This window comes from Apteryx mantelli, chromosome 8, assembly GCF_036417845.1.
Source record: "Apteryx mantelli isolate bAptMan1 chromosome 8, bAptMan1.hap1, whole genome shotgun sequence".
Lineage (NCBI taxonomy): Eukaryota > Metazoa > Chordata > Aves > Apterygiformes > Apterygidae > Apteryx > Apteryx mantelli.
Window position 1 is genome coordinate 21,648,925 of NC_089985.1, and position 21,594 is coordinate 21,670,518.

At 42.8% G+C, this 21,594-nt stretch overlaps 1 protein-coding gene across 2 annotated transcripts in view; it reads left to right on the forward strand.

The window, feature by feature from the left end:
• The first annotated feature begins 6,138 nt into the window (after positions 1-6,138).
• DPYD (dihydropyrimidine dehydrogenase) overlaps positions 6,139-21,594 on the forward strand; it is a 382,796-nt gene continuing 367,340 nt past the window's right edge. Inside the window, exon 1 of one of the 2 annotated variants that reach the window (XM_067300877.1) lies at positions 6,139-6,224. In XM_067300877.1, the coding sequence (XP_067156978.1) occupies positions 6,186-6,224 (39 nt within the window). In that variant the 5' untranslated portion in view covers positions 6,139-6,185. Of the gene's footprint in view, positions 6,225-13,514; positions 13,588-21,594 lie in introns of those variants that run through there. The other variant, XM_013961321.2, reaches the window with a different exon arrangement.

The following is a 21,594-nucleotide window of genomic DNA, read 5'->3' on the forward strand; positions in this document are numbered from 1 at the left end:
ATAACGAGTATCACATATAAATTGTCACCTCCAAGCAAGCAGGCAATCCTCAAGGACTGTCATGAATTGTACGTATGTTAGGTAGAAGGAAAATGTTCACATTACAAAATCAGATAAGGTAACTGTTTACCCTTGTTTTGTCTTTACTGTTAAAACTAAGATTTCTCTGGTAAACCTGTCTACCAAGTTGACTTACCATGGCACTAATGTGTAGTACCTACTAGTTGCATGCTTTTTCTTTTGTAATACTGTCATTAGTACTTTAATAATAGATTCTGCAATACTGTCACAGGCTTTTGTCTGGGCACAGAGCATAGTTGAAGGCTTTAAAAAGATATTAATCTAGCCTAAAAATACTGTTGCTGGTCATCGAGTATGGCTGGGATTTCAGCCATGGGAATGGATGTAATGAGGAGATAAAGGATGAGTTGCAATTACTTACAAGAACATTGAGTTTCCATCTATTATTTCTTTAGGAAAATAAAAACCTGATTGTTCTCTTTCTAACTCCTACATAAAAAAAATCTAAGTATTTATACTAACAGTTTCTGTTAAGGATGTTAATTTGGTGGTGGCTTTTATTTACAAAATAGTCATCGTTTAAACAAGCAAATAGCCATTTTGTTTGTTGAGTGTTCATTTCGTGAGCCATTTGAAAAGCTCTCAAAGTTGAAACCAGCTATGCTGCAGCTATACAGACTATACCAGTAGTATTTTCTACATAATTCAAAAGGCCAATTCATGCCTTGCCAGCAGTATTTATGGAAAGCAACAGAACTTCATAATTTCTATGCAACCTCCTTGTGATGCTCTGGCCACCGTCAGAAGGGGTGAATGCCCACTAAGAGTTAAGTGAGGAAGCTCTTTGTGGTGTCTCTGTTTTACAGACTAACCCTCCTCTGACTTCCTTGCCCCCTTCCCTTTGAAATGGCAAGCATACAAGTAGTTCATTTTGCACAGTTGTAAGCGAGGCAGTAAGTCACTGTCTCTAATATTTACCTGAACAGAGAAATACTGGCTGTTGCTAGGAGTTGTGTGTGTAGTGAACCCTTTTTCTAACAGCTTTAGAGTCTGACTTCTTGGGGACTTGGAAACTTTCTCTGCACGGGAGGGAGAGAGGTTTGGAAGGTCATTTTGCACAGAAGCAAGCTAGTTGACATCTGCAGGCATTTTTAAACTCAGACAAACACACATAATTTTGTCCTACATCCACTGCCCAGTGAGATGGCTCTGGACCAAGACTCATTCAAGGGGGAAACCTGATCCTTGTCAGAAACTTGTTGCCACAGGAGATGTAGAAGACACAAATAGTACTGGCCCTCCATGCAAATGGTCTTATCCTTCAGAAGACCCTTATTTTACTCCATGATCACCCCAGAGGTCTGTATGTTTGGATGGTTGCAACTTTTGCTTCCAGCACCCAGTGCTGGAAGAGATGAATGTGACTCCCCTCCCACGGGCTGCCTCAGTGGAGATTAAGTGATTGCACATAGTAATACTGCCCTGCTGCAGATTTCTTTGTTTTGCCCAGAAAGGATAATTTGGTCTGATGTAACTGGCTCTTCAGGATCTCTAAAAATGAAATCCAAGATACTCTTCCTGTAAAGTAGGTTGGAACTGGGGAGGAGGAGGCTGAACACCTACAAATCCCATCTTAAACTATGGGATATTTAAGTGCTTTTATCTGGGGAAGAATCTTGCCAAGTGTATGCATGTTTTAGACTATAAACACTCAGACTTGCTGACTATTCTGTCTCCCTAAGGTCCAGCAACATGAGAAGCACTGCAGGGGACCAAAAAAAAAAAAAAAAATCAAGAGGCACATACAGAGAAAAGGCTCTCAAACCAGTGCAAACCCAGGATATTTACTTAGCAATCCTCAAGCTTAGTAATAAATATAGGATTTGTCTACAGATGTCATTACTGGGGACTGGGGGGGAAAAAAAGCGAGCCAGATTTTTTCCATCCCCCAAAATATCCAGAGAAACATTTGGTGGCATTTAAATAGGAAAACATTGTGCTGTGCCAGAAACAAGTTTTACTTTTTAATATTTCTTTGAATTGCATGATAGTGATTATCAAAAGATGTTTGTGGTGTGAAAATATGTGGGTTCTTTTTGCTTGATTTTTTTTTTTTTCCCCAAGACGATCATGTTAAAACTTTTGGTCCTTGCTACATCTAAAAAATTATAAAGCAGTTTAGGGACAAGCTTTTGTTTACTCTGCCACAGATGGCTGGAATAAATTAGTGGACTCACTAAAGAGCAGTTCATTTTAGTTTAAAATGCATTTGGACACTTATCAAAGCTCACATGGTGGCCATTTTATGTTATTTATTCATCTATTTGTGCTTTACAATTCCAGGCCCAAAGACTACGTCAAAGTAAGGGTCAGGGTTTGATTTTGCTGTCCTACTCCTCCTCTAACAGAATTTGTTAACTTTATATATATATATATATATATATATATATATATATATATACATATATATTCCACACCTAAAGCCCATTTTGAACTCTGGTACTGTGGCACACCTTGGGCTATTCTGTGTGGCTACTCCTGAAGACCACTGCAAATCCAATTGTAAAGGAGATTAGCAAGACAGAATTTGTCCTTAACATTTAATTTCATTAATATGAGTATTTAAATTAAGCATTTTCCCTAAGTTGAAGAAATGCACAAAGTTGTAACTATACATCCCCCTTTCACATCAACATCACTACTTGGAAGAAGTAGTGAGAGCAAGACTTTTCAAATTAACTTCTGAGGTGAGATCCCCATGGGTTGGATTAGGAGCATGAGGGTGGCAGGGCTGATCTGTGGCTCTTTGCCTCTGCAGCCACACACCCCTGATGGACCTCTCAGAAACAGTATGATAAAACCTCTCCCTCTCATTTCACCTCCCTCACCCATACTCTTGCTTCCTCCTTAACACCAGTGCAGTGAAGACACCCAGCACAGATGTCCTCAGAGATGAGGAACCTGGAGCTGGCACCAGTGCAGCCACTTCTTTCAGCTTTACTGTGAGAGTGACTTGCCCTGTCCTGGGGAAGTCATCACCACTCTACTGCTACTCCCAGTGTAAAGGAAGAAATCAAACCAATGTGCGAGTGGCTGTAGAGCCTTTTGGAAGCTTGTCATATTCCTAGTATTTTCTTGCTCCTTTCATTTTTCTCTTGGACCCTCTCTTTTAACTGAGGTATTAGTCTGTGCTGTTAGAGCAAAGTGTTCAAGTAAGGTACAAGAGAGCAACTTGGGCTCACTTCAGGCTTTCTTGAATTCCATGAATTTGGCAGGTGAACTCCTTCAAGTGTAATGAGTAATGTGGGTTGCCAAGTCAGGTATTCACATGTTGGGAGGTGCCAGGTATGAGACTACCCTTCCCTCTCCATCATGTGCAATGAGTGAGGAGGCTGGTCCTGGAGCAAACAGGCTAGGGTTAAAGGCTGCACACCAGGACCAAGTTACAACTGCACAGCAACCTGAAGTCTGGAATGGCCTATCTTTTCAGTACCTGAGCTGATATTAGAGACAGTTTTGAGGGGAGGGGAGTGGAAAGTTGCTTGCATTATATGCCAGTGTACTGAGTCCTCTAGGCTCCCTAATGCATCACTGTCAGGATTTGAATGCTGAACTTTCAGAGGTATAGCTTACCCTTTAAACTCCCAGATTAGCTACTGCAATGGCTGGAGGAGGAATCTTCTGTTTTAGATTGCAGGTTGTGTTCCTGGAAGCATTTGGTGAATTTGAAGGGCATGGCCTCCTTGCTGCCTGCTGCCCTGCCCTCTCCTGCCCTCCCAGCAAGGCAGCTGTTTCCAACATGAGGCTGTCACTGCTGTGGTGGCAGTGAGTGCCTGGAGCTTTTGCAGAAAGTTCATGTGCAATTATTTTGCTGGCATGTGAGCAACTTTTACCTGAACAGCACAAGGAACAAAAGGTTAATGGCAATTTTCAAAAGCCTATAACTCAACCAAGCCTCAACAGCATTTCATGCCAGAAGTGAAAGTTAGGTCTTTAGCATCAGTGCTTTTTTTGCTGTTTTCAAAACCCTGCTGAGGAAAAAGAAGTCATAGGCTTAGCATTTCTCCAGGAAAAAAGCCCAAACTAATTTAGGCTGCATAACACTTTAAAATCTTGTTACTGCTTTGGAAAAGTGGAACTACTTAATATTCTGATAAATGTTGTACATGCTGCACTGTTTCTGTTCGTATGTTCCTGAAACAAAGTTCAGTTTAATAGACAGGCCTGTCTCGCCCTGTGCTGGTGGAGCACTGTTTGCCACAGCTGAGAAGCTCCACAAGGAGCGAGCCATGGGAAGGCCGGCCTTCCAGGCCTGCTGGGGGAAGCTCCAGCAGGAATGATCCATGGGAAGGCCAGCCTTCCAGGCCTGCTGGGGGAAGCTCCAGCAGGAATGATCCATGGGAAGGCCAGCCTTCCAGGCCTGCTGGGGGAAGCTGGCGACTAGCAGGCTGATGCAGGCTGGCTGACTGCCACTGTTTACAGCCAGTAGTAAGTTGATTCCCAGGAGAAATGTGTGGGAGGCTAATAAGGGAAGTCCTCTCTATCAAGAAATGCAAATTGTGAGTTGAGGCAGGACACTGCTATGTCTCTGTGAATCCCATTTTCTGGCCCTGTACTTACTGGCAGAATAAGTCCTGCTTCATTTGGAGCGAAAAACTACTTCTGTGACATCTAAATGCTGTTACTTTTCACTGGTTCCACAAGATGAAATCTTGGTGTCAGATCTATTTGGCTTGGTAGGTAACACAGATGGTAACCAAGGGTCTATAACCTGGAGAGCCAAAGAAAATGTCAGTGGTGTGACACTTTCTCAAAAAGAAGTAGAGGTTCCTCAAAAGGGTGTAATCCATAACAGCGGAAAACCTGACAAGAGACAGAATAACTGAGTCTAGTGGCTGCTGCTAAGTCTTGTCTAAGGTAATGGCTCCTCTAGAATGCAAACATGCAAACTATATAGTTTTGTGCCTATTAAATTTGTTATTTCACATACATGAAAATATTCCTCAAAAATGACTTATGGGGCTAATGCACTTTTATAGTCAATATACTGCTGTAGGTCAGGAGCAAATGCATCTAGAAAAATCCACAGTTAGCACCAGAGACCACTCAATGATGTCAATATTAGTGAAATGAACCAAAGATTTTTGGATATGTTGGAGATAAGTACTAGCAATGCAGGGGATACTGCTTCTGATTTTCCTGCCAACACTATCTGCTTTGCATGGGTGATTGTAATCAGCTGGAATTGTTATGTGATAGTGCTGAAGGAGAGACTTGAGAAAACACAGCTCGCACTTGAGGACAAAAGATGACAACCTTATTTCTCCACATATTACAAAAGAAAAAATCTCCACAGGGATCTCAAAACTGCTCATATAGAGATGGAAAGAAATAACTATAATGCAAAGAAAAAAATCCATGCTCTTCCATGAGAGGCATTCTCTTAGGAGACATGAAAGGAAAAGGCAAAGCTATTCTCTGCTGCACCCAAAGGGTCATCAGTGTCCAGAAGCTACTTACGCTTTTTCAGGCTTTTTTAAAAAGCAAGTAAGAGTGGAAAACCTCTATCCTTTCCATGCTGTAATGAAGAGGGGTAGAATCGGGAGCTGACTGGATGTAGTGCCGAAAAGCCTGCTGAGGAGCAGATTCCCTTTCGGGATGGGGTGAAGGAATGCAGGGAGCTGGTTTTCCTATGCATGCCAGCAGAGACCGGCCATCACTAATTCCTCTGTTCTTGCAGAATGCCCGGAAGAGCTTTAAGGGGCTGCGGGGACCGGCAGGTATGGCTACCTGAAACCTGACGCTGCGGTCAGCCGTGTTTTTCAGAGGGGGAGTATTTACTCCGCTGTTGCGGAGGCAGCGGGGAAGGAGGAAGTTATTCGTGCGCCTGTCGCTGCGGGAGAACTTTCAGCGGCGCCAGGAGCAAAAGCGCGGCGGCCGCGCCGCACAGCGCCGCGCCTGCGAGAAGGGGCGGCCGGGGCGGCCGCTCCCGCAGGGCGGGACGCAGCGGGGCCGCGGCGGGGCCGGCGCTGGGCCGCGGCCCGGGCTGGGGGGCGCCCGCCCCCGGGGGCGTTGCCGGCGGCTCCGCCCCGCGCTTCGCTCCGCGCTCCGCTCCGGACCGCCCTGCTCCGCTCCGCTCCGCGGGGGCTGCGGGCGGCAGCGCCATGGCTGGCGCGCTGAGCCGGGACCCGGTGGACATTGAGGTACCGCGCGGCCGCAGCTGGCGGGGAGGGGGCGGCAGCGCCCAGCGGAGCTCGGCGGAGGAGGCCAGTGCCCCGGCGGCCGGGCAGCGCCGGGCGAGGGGGCGGCGGGCGCGGCGCGGCGCCCAGCCCCTGCCTCGTCGGGGGCGGCCGCGCTGGCCCCGGGGCTGCTCCGCGCCCGGCCTCGCCCCCTGGCCCGCGAGCGGCGCCGCCCTGGGGTGCGGGGGCGGTGCTGGCCCGTGCCCGCCCCCGCCGCCTCCCGCCCCGCCCCGGCGGGAGCTGCCGCGGGCTGAGGCGGCCCGCGAAGGGCCCGCGGCGGCCCCGCAGGGCAGGGCCGGGCCTCGGCCTCGGCTGCGAGGCGGGCGGCCTGGCCCGCGGCGGCCTGGCCCGGGCGTGACTGGCGGCCTGGCCCGCGGCGGCCTGGCCTGGGTGTCACTGGCGGCCTGGCCCGCGGCGGCCTGTTGCTGGTGGCCTGGCCCGTGGCCCCTCCGCAGCATCGCAGACAGGCCCTGCGCGTGGCGGAGGTGCCCGGGCACTTCCAGTTCTTCGCTGTCCCACCGCAGTCCAAGCGAAGCCGCTGATACGCCTCGCTGCGCCTCCCAGGCGTGAAGCGGTAGCGCGAAGTGCCGAGCAGGGTGACGGGACCAGCCACCTTGGCCTCGGCGTAGGCTGTGCCCCACCTGCGGCCCCTCTGCGCAACCTGCTCTGCCGCGGGTCAGGTGGGAGCTTTGCGCCGGCTCTGGAGGCGGCCTGGTGCTGGAGATGGGGTGGATGGAACCTCTGGCTGCTGTCCCGGTGATGTTGGCAGGCTTGCATGGTTGTCACCAAAGTCAGCTTCCTCCCACCCTGGACCTTGCACGTGGTTGTAGGTTTCAGCTGCTTTAGAGAACCTAGTAGATACCAAGTGACAACATACCAATTTGGTGTGACAGGCTTGTCGCTTCTTGTTCCAGCTGTACACACAGCTTTTCACTCTGCAGTACTCTGGGGTTCAGAATAGCAGTGTCACGGTGGGCAATTGCAGTTCATCGAGTGACCAGCTGTAATATGTGAACCTTCACATCAGTAGCTTGAATACACTTCTAGGTCAACTGTGGCTAAATTTTATCGTCAATTTTCTTACTGAATTCTTGTGTCCGGTCCATTTCCAAGCTAAGCTGCTGCTTAGCCCATGACCGATGTCCAGAAATGCTCATACAGACCTCTGTTACAAGTGAAGAGCAGAAGAACAAACTATTCCAGAAGTCTCTCTGGAAATTATGGAGGCACGCTGGAATGAAATCAGTTCTCTCTGTTTTATCAGCTCAGTGTTTTGAGAGCATCAAATTCAGTTTTTTTTTTTTTTTTGAAAATTTTTTTTTTAGTTGTCAAAAGTTGTGAAAAGTTTGATTTTTAGCAGTACAGGCTTTTGGGTACTTTCCTCAAAATTCTCTAGGTAAACTATTTCTGATGTTAGATTTGTTTTGTGTATCTGGATAAGTATGACTCAGAATCAAACAATATATTATTGTAGTATTGTGTGTTGGCAATAGTATGCAGCACCATATGATTTTGGAGACTAGTGTTTGTTTCACTTTCAGGTTGAAAATATAAACTTTGTTCAATGTCTTCCTGTGTGTTTTGTTTTCAGTACTCTTGTAAATTAGCAAGGAAATGAAAGCAGTCTACTTTTAACCAAATGTATTGTCCTTTGCCCATCTGGTTGACTAAATTTAGTCACTGTATGATTGTCTCCCAGATGAATATGTCAATAATTACTGATAGTCTGATTGCAATTCTTCTTCTTTTTTTTTTTCCTTGGGACTTTTTTGGGAAAAGACCTAAGAATGTTTCCTATAAAAGAGTACTTTAATTTTTTCTTTGAAGTAGAGAAAATGCATGTTAGTTAAGCCTATATTATTGCAGATAATAAATTTTCTCAGAAATCTGGTTATTGAGCAGAGAGGGCCATCAGCATGAGCACTGACAGCATAGCTTGAATATTTTGGTCACTTTCTTGGCTGGAATCTAAGTATTGATCAGATGATTTCATGAGAACATATTTATCTCGATCTCACTCTCACACAACATAGTTCACATAGTTAAAATATTTAATATGACCTTTGGAGTATTGATACTATTTTGTCATGTATTTAGACAGTTAAGGCCCTAACAAAAGACTGATATCATTGATCAAAGAGTAAACAAGTATCTGTACTGGAAGTAACTAAAATCAACAATTCTGAAAACAAGTTATTTTAAAAAAAAGGCCAGAAAGTTGGCCCTGAGGAATCCTGTTCCCCTTGGTTGGCTTAGCCTGCAGCCTCTCCTCTTCCTGGGCATCCTGCCCCTGAAATCTTTTGCCTGTGACATTCTCTAACTGAAAGAGGTAAAGGAATTTCAAAGGTAATCTTGTTCTAAGAGTTTGCTTTCTGAATTGTGGAAGACTAGGAGTTTGTGATTAAAATATTTTCCAGAAAATGTTACTTTTTTAAAAAAAAACTTTTTTGTATGAGGGAGGTGAAATCTGGTCCAATTTATTAAAATGTGTTGGGAATATTCCTTGGGTCCAGAAATGCAGGTCAAAAGGAAGGAAAACCCATTCCAAAATAGCTAGGAGTAAAAGCACCTACTTTGGATGTACAGTGCAAGGACTTATCTTAGATTTTTATTTATCTGTATCTCTAGATTTTCATGCGAAGTTATGAAAGCTTTTGGTTTTGTACCAATGCACAAGGTGACTATTTCTATCACAAAGTCTATAGCATGGGGAAAGCATTGTCGTTCTAGCCTGTAATATGAAACTATACGTTAAATGGACACACAGACTCCAGATGATTGTTTACATGCTTTATGCATACCTTTTTTCAAGGATACTTTGGGGGAAAAAGCTTCAGATTTTTTTTTCTAGCTGATTCCTCACTGTCATTGCATGTTAACTACAATTATTTTTAAGAATTATATTAAAGTTGTCAGGTGAAGTATTCAGAAATTAGCAAATGGTAAAACTGTGAGCTGCTGAGTAGAGTCATAAGTCAGCTTCTTGAGTTCATGCAGGGTGACAACAACTCTGAATAACATTACTTAATACTGTTTTTTGCCTACTACGCTTCCCTGACTGTATTCCAGACAAAGTTCAGAGCCACCAAATGCCCATCAAAATAAGAGCCAGCATTTCCTGGTTGCAGCCCTTTTAGAGCAGAGTATGTACAAACATGCACCTAGGCAATAAGCACCCGCTCTGCTTAGTAATCCGCTTACACAGTGATATAGCTAGCAAACCTGGCTCTCTGTCCACATCCCTCTGGTCATCTCCTTTGGTGGTGGGCAGGCGATGGATCCTCCCTCACTCTTTGCCATTGAGTGCAGAGCCGATGAGAGGGAACACAACCAACCTTCCTTGCCAAGGGCTTCCCACCAGAGCAGAGATGCTTTGCCAAACTATTGCTGCAAACCTAAAACCATGAAAACAAGTTGAATAACCCCCCCCACCCCCAACATAGCTTTCTCCATAGTATGAAATAGTGTTGTCTTACAGTAGGCAGAGAGTATGCTGGCGTTTCACAGAGCAGACTTTCCCACTGAATTGTCTGTTGCCTGTCTTTAAAGGGGAGGTGAGTGCTGGTGAATTGGTAATTCCTTGCTGGGGCTGCAGCTGGGTACCTGGCATACTGCCCCAGCTGTTTCCAAATATCAGCACTCATGTCTGACTTGTGAGGAGCAAAGGAAAGGTGTGAAGAGCTAAAACCATGATCTAATATAGCAGTCCGGGAATTGTCTGAGAATTACCAGGGTAAATTTGTGGTACTTTCATATATAATATAATGAGCATTGGCATCATTGAAACTGTCTCAAGCTTTCTTTTCGCTTAGCAGTAGAATGCATAGATGGCTCTTATGACATGTTTTTTGTTTTATTTTTTAAAAAAATATAAAATTATTCCATCCACATAGCTTTTTGTTTTTACTTTAGCAAGCTAACATTTGCTGTGCTGCTTTCTGCACTGTGTTCTTACTTCTGTGGTTGTTTAATCCATACGTACAGGTAAGCTGCCACTGCCCGTTGTGGACAAAAGATTTACAGACTGCATTAACTTCAAGGTGAAAGGGCGTCTTTCTTAAGGGCCAGACTGCCAGCTGGGTGCTGACCTTAAGAAGGACGCTGAGGAGGCTCCAGGAGTTCCTCGGCACATGGCAAGCAAGCGCTTGTTAATTTTGAGTTCATTTGGCAGCGAGAAGTGGACTGTTCTCTGAAGGCTGCTAATGAAGGTGAATGAGGTCGTGGCCTGTCTGAGCCGCTTGTCAAGGCGGCAGTCAGCACCCCGGGACGCGAGGGCTGTGGCTGGTTCAGTGTCAGGTAGGAAGCGGGTCAGGACTTCTTGTGCCATGCTCCCTAATGCATATAAAGGCCACCAGGAAAGTGCCTCCGAGCCTAAAGGAAGCCTTATTTTACAACCATATCCATACTGCTCAAAGTGACAGGTCTGACAGCAGTGAGGGATTCTCCCTTCCCTGGGCTCTATACTTACCGGGTGCTACAAAGCACAGGTTATGACAGCGAGTTAAACAAGTTTTGCTTGTCATGGTCATTCCTGCAATACAAATGGGCCAGAACAGTGAAAGACTGCACATAGCAAAGGGGGTGGCTTGAAGGCATGGCTGAGAGCTAAGCCCAGTGTCCTCTAAAGGGGAAGTAGAGTGAGTACTGAAAGATAAAGAATAGTGTAAAAACACAGGAAACTTCTGCTAAGATAGCAGGGAATTCTGTTAGTCAGCATGGCTCTCAAAATGGTCAGAAAAAGCTTATGTGATGAACTAGCTTTCTTTGATATAGGCCAAACTTCTATTTCAAAATGCTACAGCTGTTACAGTCTCTTTCTCTGCTTTAGATGCCTGATATTTGTTGTCCAGTAATGAACTTTTAAGTTACTGCTTTGTAGCTTGACTTGATGATCAGGTGAATGTTCCAGCTTGGTAGCTGTGTCTACTGAGGTCATTTGAGTGATCAACGAGGAAGCAAAACTTCCTGTTTAGCCATTTTTGTTTGAATTTCTCTCTCCAGTGCTTTCATTATTTGAGCGGTTTTATTGTAGTAAACTCTTAGCTAAGTGGAACAATAATTATAGCGTGATTAGTAAGACCTCATGGAAGATCATAGACCAAAATTAGCACGTCTGTCTTGGGTGAGTTAAAACACTTCTGGCAACAAATTCTGCTTTGCTTGTTATGCATAAGGTTTTTTTTGTTGTTTTTTGTGTTTTTTTTGAGGGGGGGCAAAATAGCACCATAACTCACGAGCACCTTAATCCAACCTAAATGCAACTGCTGCCTAAAGGAGTGATCCTGCCTGCAGCTGGTGCCTGCCCATTTATGACCGGTTCCCTTGTGACAGCACAAGCACTCGGGTGGCCATAAGATCCCCTGCTCAGGGCACTCGCCCAGTGTAAAGCTGGGCTTTAAGTATGCATGTCTAATTTCCAGCTTTTGGACCTTACTAGAAATATACTGGAAAACTGAACCATACGATTACTTTACACATCGGGTTAAAACCTAGTCTGGTAAGTAAGTAGGGAAAATATGAAACATATTTTAACTTTTCATATTGTATGTGCAAATCCCACTGATGCTCAAAGAGTTACAAGGCCTTGCTTCTGCTATGGGCAGCCTGCTAAGTTTAAACACTGAAATTGTCAGGTCCTTCAACATGATGAGACTGAAAGAAAAAAAAAAAAAAAAGTCAAATCTTGTGCTTTTAATTTTTCTTCTGCCTTTGAATCTTAATGTTACTTGTGAATTCAATTTCTTTTTTTTCCTCAGTTTTTTGATTTTATTCTTTTCGTAGGAGGACCGTAAGATAGTTAAAGAAAAAAACAAAAACTGATATTTGCACCCTTTCTCATGGCTCTGATTTGTGAGAAATACAGGCTATTATGAAACTCCTGAAAATTAGCACAGGAGTTAGCAATTCTTGAAAAGAGCAAAAAAGCTGAAATTCAGTTTCCTTTTTGTTATGCAAATGGCTTCCTTGATGCTTTTGTGTTGTGGGCTAGACTTTGATTTTATTCTTTCCCTTGGTCGGTGCTTCGGGGGGCTGAGCCGTGCGGCCGCACGTCGCCGCCGCACCTTTTGAGGCCGGCAATGTCGGTAGGTGGCCGAGATGGGCAAGGCCGGGTTTGCTGTGCGGGCTGGCGGCGGCTGGCCGTGGGGAGGCGCGTGGGGCGGGAGGCCGCCCGTGGGGCCCGGGCGGCACGTGGGGTGCGCGGCGCGCTCCATCCCGCCGGCTAGCATTCGTGCTGGTGCGGTCGGTGTTGCCAAAGGCACGTGCTGCTCCTCCTCAAAGGGACGCTTGGTTTTTAACCTGCTCTATCAGTAGAGCGAGCCAGGAGCAGAGATGTGGCTGGCGCCGAGTGTCCCACGCTTCTGCCTAAAGCGTTGAGGGAAGCCGTGGCCGCCGGCAAGCGCGGCGGGCCGGGCGAAGCGTGTCCGCGTGGCGCTGCCAGCCCCTCGCGGCCCGCTCCGCTCCCTCTGGTTGCCTGGCAACCTCCCTCCTCTTATTAGCATCCCATTCCTGTTCCTTGTTACAGCATCGGGAGAGCCGCGTGCTCGGCTCCCTGCCCTCTGCCCCCGCCTTGGAGCGCAGCCGTGCTCGTGCCTCCGTACAGGACGTCGGCAAGTATGTGATTTGGCAGAGAAACTGTGTGTGCGACTAGGAGGCCTTTGGCCATAAATGTCTTATCAGAAGTTCAGCGGGTGGCATTTGTGTGGGCACGTTATTCAGCGTGCTTTCGTTTTCATCTGCCGCCGCTTGTATGTGACAGGCAGAATTCCTCCCTTGGATCTGCACGTCGTAAATCTCCGGCGTTGCTGTGTGCGCAGAGCATCAGTTCACAAAATGGGCCAACGGAGATGGGCTGCGCAGAGCTTGGTGGGCGTTTTGTCGTCTTCGTTTGTGTATGGTTCCAGGGCGATGCCATAATTCAATATGTGAATCTAAAGAAATCAAATACATGCTTGTCAAAGGGGACCTGGGGAGGAGGGCAGGTAAAGAAGGAAGTGGAAGACATGAGCAAAATGGTCGGCTTTTCCACTTATAATCTTTATTAGGAAATAGAAAAAGCATTTTGCCTTCAGATTGGCCGGATGTATTCTTTTATGAAATAACAGGTGATGCAGTCTTTACTTCAGCTTTAAATTCTTTCTTTTTCTGCTCATAGACTGTTACAACTTTAAGAAATGCCTGCATCATTTTGTTGTTGCTGCAGATGACAAAGAGCCTAATTCAAGTGGACAAGTTTCTTTAAAGAAACGAAAAACAAAGTTTCAAGAGATGCAGTGAGGATTAAATGCCAGAGCAAGTATTGGCTTTTCAGATCAAGATATGTATAAAGGTGATGTTTATTAATTATTACCCAAGATACCTGCTTAAGTTATGGTAAGATTGCTACCTGCTTAAGTTACGGTAGAATCACCGTTCTGAGCCCTGGTTTACACCAAAGGTATCTGCTTTTTCTTGCAAGCAGGAGGAATGCAAGAGTCTCTTGTGCAAAACAATTCTGGTACATACTTTGTTCCCCAGACAGCTCCGAAATCGCTGCATAATCTTCCCCAAGTGCCTTACAGCAGAAGAGAGGATTATTCCTATGGATATGCGTGATCTGGATGAATAGTTTGTCTATATCAAACTGATGAGTGTATTTGTGAAGGGTTTAGGGTAAATGGATGTTCTACATTATACAGAGACAGGTCTTAGCCAAAGCCAGGAGGAGATGCAGGACACCCAACAGTCTGTTGGGCGCCCAAGCAGGGCGCAGGTAGCGGGAGGCAGCTTACTGCGTCCCACCGCCCTAGAGTGGAAACCTGAGACAGCAGGTACTCAGGTAACTCTGCTCCGGCTTGGCACGGGGAGAAACACTTCCATACCTTTGGCGTGTAGTCTGGGAACAAGTGAAGTATCCCCCTTCTTTCAGCATCCTTGTTTTCTTATGCTGGCTATAGGCTGAATTGGGGGATTTCATTTCTGCCCTCTGTCAAAATACTTGGACCTTCTTATGAAACATCTAGTCTCTTACCATGGTCAGAGAAAGGTGCCTGACCAAGCCACTCTGCAATTCCCAGTATCTTTAAGTCTTGTAGAAATTTCACCATTTGAAGTTAGGTTAAGCCACCTGTAAAGTATTTTGTTTTTTAAAATGCGTCTGGTATGTGTGTATATGCTCACATGTGCACACAAGCACACATAAACATATATATGCACATATTCTGGTGTGTGTGTATATATATATATGCACATACAGCCTCAGAAAGCTGCAGTAAAATATTAATATATGTGATGACAGTGTTTTATTTGTAAATTTAAAGTGATAAACACAATGAAGCGCTTGAAATGCCAAACCTTTCATCTCTGCTCAAGCCAAGGTTCAGTTTTATTTTCAGCATGACATTTGCTGCCTGAAGTGTTACAAGTGACTTGACCTTAAAATTACGTTTATTTTAGTTCATTGAAATGGTTGGCCTTTCCAGTTCAACTTGACACCAACAGTGCAAATGGGGCAAGGCAGACATGCTTGCCTGTGATTTCATTTGAAAGCTAATTAAAAAAAATCTGGGTGTTGAATCTAAATATTTTCATTTAGATAGGATGGTAGTGTTCAGTTAAAGGCAATCATGGTGCATTCCAACATTTTAATTTCAGGTTCAGAAACAATTATATATGTAATTTAAGAGAGAACTGTCCAGGCAGCCAAACTGCCTGATTTAAATCTTGTTGGTGTATGCATGCTTGTGTTTTTAAAGATGCACCCGTGTACAACCTTTTGAGAATGCAGAATCGAGGTGTAAAATTGAAAGCTGGTTTGAAGATTGGGTTTAGTTAATCTCTTCTTAATGATGCACTTCTTTAAAGTATTACTCATATGCGCAATATCATTAGGTTTATATTTAGTATGGAGATTGGACTTTGTGCCATTTTTGGAAAGATACTGATTGTAGTACCTAATTTATTATTTTTTGAATATGTTGCTACACACTTTCCTTGTTTTTTTTTGTTGTAGTTTTATTAGGTGTGCTCTCAGAGGCCTAGTTTAAACTGAAACTTCTGTTATATTGAACAGTGCTGGCCAGGTTTCCAGTGCGGGTGGATGTTTGGCTGACTTGGAGGGAATGGAGCAGTTTGTGTAGGAGATGTCGCTGCAATCTGGGCTGGTGCTCTCAGAGACAGGGCTGCTAGTGCGGTGCAGGCTGCGTGGGGCGGCTTCTCGGAGCGGCGGGAGCTCCTTGGGACGCCCAGCCCCGTGGGGCTCTGCTGGGCGACTGGGGAAGGGGAACGCTGGGCTCCGACGGGAGCCCTTGCCAGGGCTCCGATAGCAGGGCAGGAGCCGGGACACGGCCTGGTGGGTGAGGAGGAGCAGGCTGGTCAATGCGTGGAGGCATCTACAGGGAAGAAGAAATAAAATAGGTTCTAATCTGCAGGGCTGTGTGTGAGCTATTGCTGAATTTCACAATTGCAGCATTTTCCTTACAGCCATTGCACTGTTAGCATCTATACTAGCATCTAGCTCATTACCAAATGCTTGTTTCTGCCTCGATTATGAAGGACATTATATGAAGCCAGGTTCTATTCTGTTCCAACAATAAGCCAGCTCCCCTCCCATCCGGGCATGACAAGCGTCCATGGAAAACTCCAGAATACATGTTGAAAAGTAGGTAGAAGCGTTAGAATAGGTTATTAAAAATGTAGACCCATAATGTGAGTAAAGAAGATTGGAAGAATAAAAAGAGGTTTTACACCTGGAAGTTATTATAGTTATTTAGATTGAGAGAGAATAATAACCAATTGTTTTCGAAGATGTATGACACATTTATGAAAAACCTTGAAGGATAAATGGATCTTTTTAGTATGCTACTTCCACAAAGGACTCTATGAATAAAATAATAGTGAGAGAACTCTCAGTGGATGCTGAATACTGCTAATTGATGAAATTATTACTTATTACGCTGCAACTGAACTCTGCTTAGAAACACTATTTTCAGTATGATTTTTTGAAAATGACAGCTGAAATGTAAGAGGCTTTGTATTGAAAATGAATAGTGATAATTTCTTGATATCTTTGAAATGAAGGATATTTCAATGATAGTTAAAACTGAGAAAAGTGTTATTTTTTTAAGTGCTGAGATCATGGAATATTGCTGTGGAAATAAAATCAACTTTTCTGAAATCAATAAAGTAGACTTGAAATGTGGATTTATGAGGCATTTTTAAAATAATTTTTAATACTCTTATTTATAGTAAAGCAGTCAATTATTTGTGCCAGCAGTTTTTGTATTATGTCAGATGTTAAGGTTAGAAATGAGATTTGTGAGATAGGGTGTAGCTGTCACATTTAGGAAAACTTTGATTGTAAATTAAATCAGTGTTGAAGAAGCGCTCCATCACTGATTGCTCAGGGCAAGAATGGGAATGAGTACAAAATTTGGCTTTGATTTTGTACTGACAAATTAAAGACAGCTGTCCTTTCTTGACGTGCTATTTTAGGTCTACGTACTGGCTCTTAAGTTATGTTATCAGTAATTGGTGTGAGGATCTGTGCAGAGCATTGTGTGTGGGGTAATATTTGGGGATATAACTGGAGGGGAATGCAAGATGTGGTTTCAGCCTTAACAGATTTGTTCATCAATCTTTGAAGCTTACCTACCTCCTTGCTCGTCTCAGAGCAGTCTCCAGAATCCGGGGGACAAAATAAACCTGTGCAAGGTCACTCGCACGCTTGTGCGTGTGTGTGTGCACCTGCGCACTGATGGTGGGCAGATTAGAGGTGCCCTTTTTTAGTTCCAGTTGAAAACTCAAATCTGTAAAGATGTTAATAAGCCTGTACAAAACTCTTCAAAACAGATGGAAGAGTGACAAAGGAGTTGAAGGAAAAAAAATCAAACAAACTAACCACAACAGAAACTGTTCTAGAGTGCTGGTGATAAAATGCAGAAATTAAATTAATAGTGAAGAACAGAAATTAAAGTATTTCCTCTTTTTTAAAAAAGTTGGGCATGCAACTTCCACTTCTGGAGTTAGTCACCCACCTTACTCCCAGCAAAACTTAAATATCTACAAATGTAGGCCTTCACTCAAGAAATGTGCACAACAAAATAATACCTAAAAAGTAAAAGGGCAGACCTGAAGTCAAGCTGAGGGAGGTGAAGGTCAAATCCACACTGGATTGTTGGTTCTTGTGGGATGTTTCTGAAGCTCTCAGATGAAGATGAGCAGGAAGATACCTAAAGCATTTATGATAGTTATTTGGTTACTTTTCATTTGTATCTTTTCTAGTGTACTAAATAATTCACTTCTGTTGCAGCTGTTCCTGTTACTTTATAATTTTTGCTCCTGCCTGTACCAGATAGCAAGCAAGTGCTGCTGATCTGAAACATGCCAGTTAATATTTCCATCCTAAAGGAACGCCAGCTTTGTCATCTTGTATCTTATAGTCTAGGAAAGAGAGCTTTGTCCTGTTAGCAAGGTGGGAATTCTGGTTTTTGCAAAAAAACCCATGCTTAAACCATATCTTTCTGCAACTTGAAACCCAATGCTTTAGAATCATTACATTTATAAGAGAACTATTTAAATATATTTTTAGAAATCCTTAAAAATGATGAAAATCATAATTATTCTCCCTTCAGAGGTCTCATGGCAGAAATGCAATTTGGCTTAAAAAGTAAAAGTTGGAAAATAATACTACTACATAGAACACCCTCTATAATGTATTTTTAAAATAGGTTTTCTGTAAAAGCATGAGACAAAGAATGATAGATCAGAATCCAAATTTTTGTTGGCGAAGCTTTACATTGAATAGCCTAACCTGATTATCCCTGTTTAAGAGCATCACCTCTGCCTCTTGCCTGCATGTTCAACAATACTTAGTCACTAAGATTTAAAAATCAAAATTGTTGAATGAGAGGGAAAAACCCTAAGAAACTGCTTTGTGTTATACATTATCAATATATGTTCCATTATCATTTATAATGTATGTGATGCCCTATGTATTTGTGGAATATCACATTCCTTTGCTTAAAGGAGTCTATATATGACCACTCAGTGCTGCTGCAAAGAAGACAATGATGTTAAAAGCAAAAGGAAAATGGCAGCAGTTTCCTCTTGCTCTACTTAGATGGGCTGTCAAATTTTATTCCTTGAAAATTAGCTGTTACTTTTCAATTATCAGACATTTGATAATGTTTTGATATGTAGCTACAAACATCAAGCCCTTAATGTTTATAATGTATGATAATTAACAAAACCTTCACATTTCAATTTTTCCTTCTACATGCTGATTTTTCTTTTTTGATTAGGGTACTCTGATATATAGACAGGAAATTACTAGAAAATCAGTAATTTCATTATCAGTTTTGTATTTTTCTATTCTATTAAGCAGATGCCATGAAATTTTTTTACAGCTTTGCTTATTAGTTGCATATAGGTAAGTTTACTTATTGCTTCTTGCAGCAGATTTAGAAATTCAGTACCGGGATGGTTGGCATGTTCTTGGAACAAATACAAATGGTTGCATAACATGTGTTTCAAGCACTAAATGTACTAGATCTCTTGGTGTGTATTGTCACTGTCATCCTTGCATTTCAAGTTCATTTATTGGACTTCGAAAATCACCTTTTAACAAAGTTTTCAGAACATTGCTTTGCTCAGCTAAAATTAGTTCCACTGATTTTGCCAATGATTAAACTTAAAGCAGTAATAACTTTAATGCTAATTTTTTTCCTGTGATCAAAAGTCAGTAGAGCATTCACTTTTCATTAACTGGCATGTCTCTAATGCAAGTTTGCTTTTTGGTTAAGCAAACACCCATAATCTCAGGAAAGTGCAGGTTTAATCTAAAGGATTCAATTATTGGGATACAATGACCTATTTTTGATTTTGGCACTAAGTTTATTTTCAAAGGCAACCAAACTTGCTTTCTCTTTCAATCCATCTGTCCTCTTGCAGAAATATAGAAGTGAGATGTAAACGTATGTCTGATAATGATCCTTTTCACTCTGAGATATTCATGAAATGGCTCTCCATATGAGTGAGCAATTACAAATGTTATTTAGTATTCCTCATGTAACAGAGCTATTGTACAAGTTGATGCACAAGTGGTTGAGGCATAGATAGATATTATGGGAAGGAAACCAAAAACTTCTATTATACATAGGATGTAAGCCTACATATTTTTTTGAAGCTTTAAATTTTGATTTGTATCGAAGGAAGGTATTTTTATCAGGAAGATGAAGAAGGTAACTCTGACTGTAGTCTGTTCCACAGACTGTAAAGATTGTCTATATGCTTGTTTAAAGTCACAGCAGTTGAGAAACTAAGAGTTTAGGCTGTGTGATAAGAGTTGTTCTGTCTTTTTGCACTCAGCCAGTCAGTTGGATCATTAAAGACTATCCAGTGTGAGAGCGATTAAATATATTCAATGTTAAATGTAGGTGTTGAAGTACAACTGCACCAAAATTTAAACCCTTCTGTTTTTAATGGCTATTAGTTCAATAAATTTTCTTAGTTGATAAAATGAATGCATAATGCCATATTCAACTTTGAGTAAATCCATGAGAACTGTGCTCAGCTATTCCTTCTCTGAATTTGGTATGTTAAGCTAAATAGCTTTTGATGCAATGTATTGTTTATAGTGTGAAAGTGAGATCTTATCACAGGGCAGGGTGTCCCGGGAGAAGCCTCACACCTGGGAGCTTCACCTTATGGTATGGTGGAGTTTGAGCCTGCTCTAAGTTGTGTAGAGCTTCTACTTTTTAACTTATGCTTATGTTGAATATATGAATAATTCACTGGATGCTTGGAGACTATTTAGTTACTTAAAGTTAAGCACACAGGGTAAGTATTTGCTTTGGTTTTCCCTGTGAGGGTCAAGGAACTTCTGTGGAGATGAGTTACGGCGAGGTGGCAGCATGCAGAGTTTCCAACAGAGTCATTTACCACCCAGAGCTCTTCTAATAGCGAACAGTGTGTGTTAGCTATGGGAAGCAAACATTTTTTAAATTTTTCTCTGTTTTAATAAACCTTTTAGAATTTACAGTAATACCTAGCATAAATGCAGTGCTGAGGTTTCAAGAGAGAAATCAAGCTCTTGGTCCAACAGTTAACACCGTAGCCACAAAACTAGGTAAATCATGCTTAGAGTTGTGTAATTTTGCTTCTTTGTTAATCTGTAACGCAGTAACTTTGCTTGTATAACAGAAAGTGCATGAGGTGTATCACATTTTTGTTAATATTGTAGGCATTTATAACTAAAATTTCTTGAATTTTATGGGAGTGATTTCAAAAATTGCTCATTTTGTTAAGACAGTGTTTACATAATGCAAGGAAATTTGACGATTGTGCAAATCTGTGGTGGTAAAACTGTTTTGGAAAAGCTGCTTTCTGAATATCTAAATATAGTGGATATAGGACTAAACCTCTAGGATAACAATATGCTATGATATTATTACAAGATAAAAAAATAGTTTTACACTCGCTAAATAGAGGCTGTGGAAGGGATGCAAGAAGCCAGAAAATTGTTTATTCTGGTTACATGCGCAGCAAATCAATACACAAATATACACAATCACAAATATAGAGGCAAATGGGGGCAAAATGGGGAAATCTAAAACTTCTTGAAAATGTAAGGATCAAAATTTAATATTTAAATGCTATCTTAAAACCAGTGACCTGTCAATGCACAGCTGAAATATGCTTACCACAAGATAATCCACTGACCTTCAAATTCTTGCTCTTTTTAAGACTCAGCCTGTGTGGCTGAGAGGAGAAACAAATTTTGAGAGTCAGGTTTGGGTCTTCTCCCAGCTGTGTTTGAGCCCCTCCTGCCTGCACACTCCCCAGGTCTCTGCCTGTCAGGAGGCTCCAGCACTGCTGCTTTTACGGCACGTTTCCTAGCCCCAGGTTGTCTTGTTTATCTGTAGAAGTGGAACCCTGTCTTCTAACCATCTGGACCTTGAGGACTCCGATTCACAGAAATCATAATTTAAATCATTGATGCTCAAGCGTAGACAGAGGGTCACATGAGGGAGAAGCTTGTCCATGTTCAGAAAGATTAGAGAGGACTGCAAATTGTTGCACTGTGATATATCTTAATATAAGCAGGATCACAGTCAACTTGTGCGCTTGCCACGTGTAGCCATTTCCCTTAGTAAAGGAAAACATGCATAGTATGCAAAAATAGTTGTTTGAGGATTTCCATCATTGCTTCCATGCTGCCCTGGATCATTTTTGATTCTGGATTTGGGGTTCTCTGGAGGGTGATTACGTTATTTTCCATGTAGTTTGTGGCTTCTCAAATGTTGGTAATTTTGCATTTCACCTTGCTTTCTCTGGCCTTCATCAGTCTCAACTAAAT